Below are 5,593 nucleotides of genomic sequence, written 5' to 3' on the forward strand. Positions count from 1 at the left end.
TCGCTATGATGTCACACTGACACCTCTGTGACGTCACACTGAGATGGCTGTGATGTCCCGCAGAACCTGTGAGGTCACAAATTTTTTTGTGATGTCACAAAGACATCTCTGTGATGTCACTCTAACACCTCTGAGATGTCACAGTGACCTTTGATGTCACAAGGCTCTCTGTGATATCACACTGACATCTCTGTGATGTCACACTGACACCTCCAGAACGTCACACAGCTCTCTGTGACATCACATGGACATCCCTGTGATGTTACACAGCTCTCTCAGACGTCACAATGACTTCTCTGTGAAGTCACACAACCTCCTCCTCTGATGAAACAATGACAACACTATGATGTCACACTGATGCCTCCATAAAGTCACAGAGCACTCTGTGATATCGCATGGGCATCTCTGTGATATCACACAGCCCTCTGTGATGTCACACTGAAATCTCTGTGACAGCACTCAGCTTCTTGGAATGCCACACTTACATTTTTGTGATGTCACCAATACATTTCTATGATGTCACACAAATTCCTGTGATGTCACAGCGATATTTCTGTGACGTCACACTGACATCTCTGTTTTGTCTCATTGATTTTGTGAGGTCACACAGCTGTCTATGATGTCAACCAGACATCTCTGTGATGTCACATATACTCCTCTGACATTGCAATGACATTTCTATGATGTCACACTGACACCTCTGTTATGTTACAGAGACCCTTCGAAGTCACACAGCTTTTTCTGATGTCACAAAGATATCTCTGTGACGTCACACCGCTCTCTGTGATGCCGCACTGACAACACTGTGATGTCACACAATTCTATTTGATGTCACACTGACTCCTCTATGGTTGCACAGATCCTCCTTTGATGTTACAATGACATCTCTCTGATGCCACACTGACACATCTGTGACGTCACACAGCTCACAGTGATATCACATGGACATCTCTGTGATGTCGCACAGCCCTTCATGATGTCACATTGACATTTCTATGAGGTCACAGGGCTTTTAGTGATGTCACACAGATATCTCTGGGATGTCACACAGACATCTCTGGGACGTCACAGGACTTCCTGTGATATCACAGTGACAATTCTGTGACGTCACACCGCTCTCTGTGATGCCGCACTGACAACACTGTGATATCACACAATTCTATTTGATGTCACACTGACTCCTCTATGGTTGCACAGATCCTCCTTTGATGTTACAATGACATCTTTATGATGCCACACTGACACATCTGTGACGTCACACAGATCACAGTGATATCACATGGACATCTCTGTGATGTCACACCGCTCTTTGTGATGTCACTTTGACATTTCTGTGAGGTCACAGGTCTTTTAGTGATGTCACACAGACATCTCTGTGATGTCACATTGACCTTGTGAGGTCACACAGCTGTCTATGATGTCACACAGACATCTTTGTGATGTCACACAACCTCCTCTGACATCACAATGACATCTCTATGATGTCACAATGACACCTCTGTGACATCACACTTAGATGAATGTGACCCTCTGAGGTCACAAATAATTTTGTGATGTCACAATGACATCTCTGTGATGTCACTCTGACACCTCTGTGATGTCACAGTGACCCTGTGAGGTCACACATTTTTTTGAGATGCCACACTGACATCTCTGTGATGTTACAGAGCTCTCTGAGATGTCACATGGACATCCCTGTGATGTTGAACCAATCTCTGTGATTTCACACAGCTCTCTGTGATATCACACTGACTTCTCTGTGATGTCACACTGACACCTCCACAACGTCACACAGCTCTCTGTGATATCGCATGGGCATCTCTGTGATGTCACACAGCCCTCTGTGATGTCGCACTGAAATCTCTGTGACATCACACAGCTTTTTGGAATGTCACGCTTACATCTTTCTGATGTCACCAATACACTTCTGTGGTGTCACACAACTTCCTGTGATGTCACAGAGGTATTTCTGTGACATCACACTGACATCTCTGTTTTGTCTCCTTGACTTTATGAGGTCACACAGCTGTCTATGATGTCACTAGGACATCTATGTGATGTCATATATCCTCCTCTGATGTCACAAAGACATCTCTATGATGCCACACAGAGCTCTATGTGACATCACACTTATATGGCTGTGATGCAGCACAGACCCTGTGGGGTCACAAAACTTTATGTGTTGTCACAAAGACATCTCTGCGACGTCACTCTGACACCTCTGTGACATCACAGAGACCCTTTGAGGTCACACAGCTTTTTCAAATGTCACAAAGATATCTCTGTGACGTCACACAGCTCTCATGTAATGCCACAGTTCCACTACAAGAAGCTAGAGCTATTGTTAAGGCTTGCCCCATATGTAGCCATCACAACAGAGGTGTGGGCCTGGGAATAGGGGTAAATCCGCGAGTCCTGCAAGCTAATGAACTTTGGCAGATGGATGTCACCCATGTACCTAGTTTTGGTCGCTTGAAGTACGTCCATGTGACTATTGATACTTACAGCCATTACATATGGGCTACTGCTCAGAGAGGAGAACGGGCCCTTCATGTGGAGCGACATCTCAGCAGCTGTATCGTGGTTATGGGAGTGCCTCAGAGGATCAAGACTGATAATGGCCCTGCTTATTGCAGTAAACGTGTTGCCCGCTTTATGCAAACATGGAACATCACACACGTTACAGGGATTGCAAACTCCCCTACTGGACAGGCAATAGTAGAGAGAGCCAATAGAACTCTTAAACAATATCTGGAAAAATACATTGATACAGTCAGCGTGCAGGATAGGTTATTGAAATGCCTGTTTGTGCTTAATCACTTATGTATTTTTGGAGATGGGGGGTTACCCGCAGCAATTACTCATTTTGCCTCTAAAGCCCCTACCCCTCTGCAAATGGTAGTCAGGTATAGAGATCCAAAACCAGGAATTTGGCAAGGTCCAGCCAAAGTATTATACTGGGGCAGGGGCTATCTGTGTGTTTCTACACCAGCAGGTACTGTGTGGGTCCCAGCTAAGTGGGTGCGGCCCACCAATGACCAGCCTGGAGCAGAGGAGGAGGCAGCGCCTACAGAGGACGATCTCCAGGATCCTGTATGATCTAGAAGAAGAGTTTCAGACTAAGTTCCTGTTTGACTCGCAGAGAGAAGTTGAAGACTGCCTCTTGCCTCATTTAGCTAGAGACTTTGACCGCTTTTGTTCGCTTGCTTGCTTGACTTGCAATAGTTATGACCACCAATCTTGGGTAAAAATATATTGTGGAGGGTGCTCTCATCGTTGGTGGATTCATCAGCCCCACCTTACCTCTGCATTCTGGTGTCTTACCTGTCAGCGCCAGTGGAGCTTTGACTCACCACAGCACGCTTTAACACAACTAACAGGTCAGCCTATCAGCGAGAGCCTGAGATTAATAGAAAATACAGAAGACCTGGAATTAAGAAGGCTAGCTTGGAGGGTAAAGCACTTAGTAAAGAAAATTCTAGGTGTTAAAAGGACAGGGATTATAGATTCCTGTTGTCAGAATGGTATCGGCATCCCCATTCAGTGGCAAGTTGACCCAGAGGAATGGGACACGCAGTGTAGGAGGTTTCGTCGTCACAGCCGTGCTGCTAAGTGTGCAGGCATACGTCCCACCTCAACCTAAAACAAATGTATGGGTCACAATGGCAAATCTAACAGGGCAAGAGTCCATCTGTCTTGCTTTATCTTCCCCAGGCAATCCGTTCTCCACCTGCCTAGTCGGTCTACCATTGGATACATGGCCATGTCCTACACGTGTTCCAACTTGTGATAATTTAAATTTCAATACTACTGTAGATAATTGGGACAGGTGGGTGCCCTACTTACCGATCGCCCCGGCAGAACCCCAGGAGCTAGAGCTACTGGGGGCAGTTGGCATGGATTGCTGTTTGTACTTTAACTGGACAAGCAAGCAACAGAGAATCAATGAGTCTGCAATTGTCGTTAATTCCACTTTGCCAATTTACAGAAACAGTAGTATCTGGTGTCAGTACACGGCCAAAAAGGTTTCAAAGTCAACAAATAATCCGCTTTCTTTGCCCCGAGGAATATTCTTTATTTGTGGTGACAGAGCTTGGGCTGGCATACCTTCCAAAATAAAGGGAGGCCCTTGTTCGTTAGGAAGATTGTCATTGCTGACACCCAACACATCAATGATATTAGACATGGCTCGGCGTCATCATGGCAGCAGATTGCAACGCAGTGTACATAACTTTGCCAGTAACTGTCAAGATAATGTTAGATTTTGGTCCCCTGAGGCTATTATTGCTGCCTCTTTCCTAGCGCCTGGTGTTGCCTCAGCAGGAGCATTAGCTCAACTCAACAAGCTGGGATGCTGGTTAGCTAAACAGACAAACACTACATCGAAGGCCCTAAGTGACCTGCTTTTGGACGTAGACTCAGTAAGACATGCCACACTGCAGAATAGGGCAGCTATAGATTTCCTATTGCTAGCCCAAGGTCATGGTTGTGAGGAATTTGAAGGAATGTGCTGCATGAACTTATCTGATCACTCTACATCTATCCATAAGCAAATACGAAAATTGACCGAGCTAACTCAACAGTTGAAGGTGGAGGACGGATTGGGCTTAGAAGGCTGGCTGAAAGGATTGGGGAACGGACCATGGTTGAGGGACATCATCAAATATAACATAATAGTTCTAAGCATAATTGTGATACTTTTGCGTGTTTTGCCCTGTGTGTTTACTTGCTTACAAGGCTTAATGCAGCAGCTTTTGCAAAAAATGCTGAATGCAAACCTTCTTGTACAAAAGGAAAACGGGGGAGATGAAGAGAGCCTGACAGAGGAATGGTTGAACGACAAGGGACATGATACTGTAAAATTAATCCAAATAGGGAGGGCTACGTGACTGCTTCAAAGTTCGCATGGCCCTGAAGAGTAGATGGTGCACAGAAAGCAGGATATTGAAACTGCTTGGTATGTAGAAGTAGATAGAGAAGAACAAAGAAGTACTAAGCTGTTCTAGCTGCAAGGCCAGCTGGAAAGGCATGTATCGATCATAAAGATACTTTTAAGATAATAGTACAAGTCACATAGCAACCAATCATGAGCTCGGCTTTTGCAATATGTATGAGCTAATTAACAAACATATATAAACTGTGTAATCTGTCACAATAAACTGAGACTTGATGATCATGATAGCATGAGTCTTGTCTCCCACGGCATCCCTCCAACACAAGGCTTTTTGTGATGTCACAAAGACATCTCTGTGATGTCACACTGACTCGTCTGTGATTGCACAGATCCTCCTTTGATGTCACAATGACATCTTTCTGATGCCACACTGACACATCTGTGACGTCACACAGCTCTCTGTGATATCACATGAACGTCTCTGTGATGTCACACAGCTCTTCGTGATGTTGCACTGAAATTTCTGTGAGGTCACAGGGCTTTTGCTGATGTCACACAGACATCTCTGTGATGTCACAGAACTTCCTGTTCATCTCTGGGACGTCACACTGATATCTCTGTGATGTCACATTGACCTTGTGAGGTCACACAGCTGTGTATGATGTCACACAGACATCTCTGTGATGTCACACAACCTCC

General features: G+C 45.1%; 1 protein-coding gene across 1 annotated transcript; it reads left to right on the forward strand.

The window, feature by feature from the left end:
• The first annotated feature begins 2,239 nt into the window (after positions 1–2,239).
• Positions 2,240–5,173, forward strand: LOC146765916 (syncytin-2-like). Its single transcript, XM_085593545.1, has one exon. The coding sequence runs from the start codon at positions 3,522–3,524 to the stop codon at positions 4,887–4,889; it is 1,368 nt and encodes a 455-aa protein (XP_085449671.1). The 5' UTR covers positions 2,240–3,521; the 3' UTR covers positions 4,890–5,173.
• Positions 5,174–5,593: the final 420 nt, after the last annotated feature.

Source organism: Lonchura striata, chromosome 16, assembly GCF_050655825.1.
Source record: "Lonchura striata isolate lonStrDom1 chromosome 16, ASM5065582v1, whole genome shotgun sequence".
Classification (NCBI taxonomy): domain Eukaryota; kingdom Metazoa; phylum Chordata; class Aves; order Passeriformes; family Estrildidae; genus Lonchura; species Lonchura striata.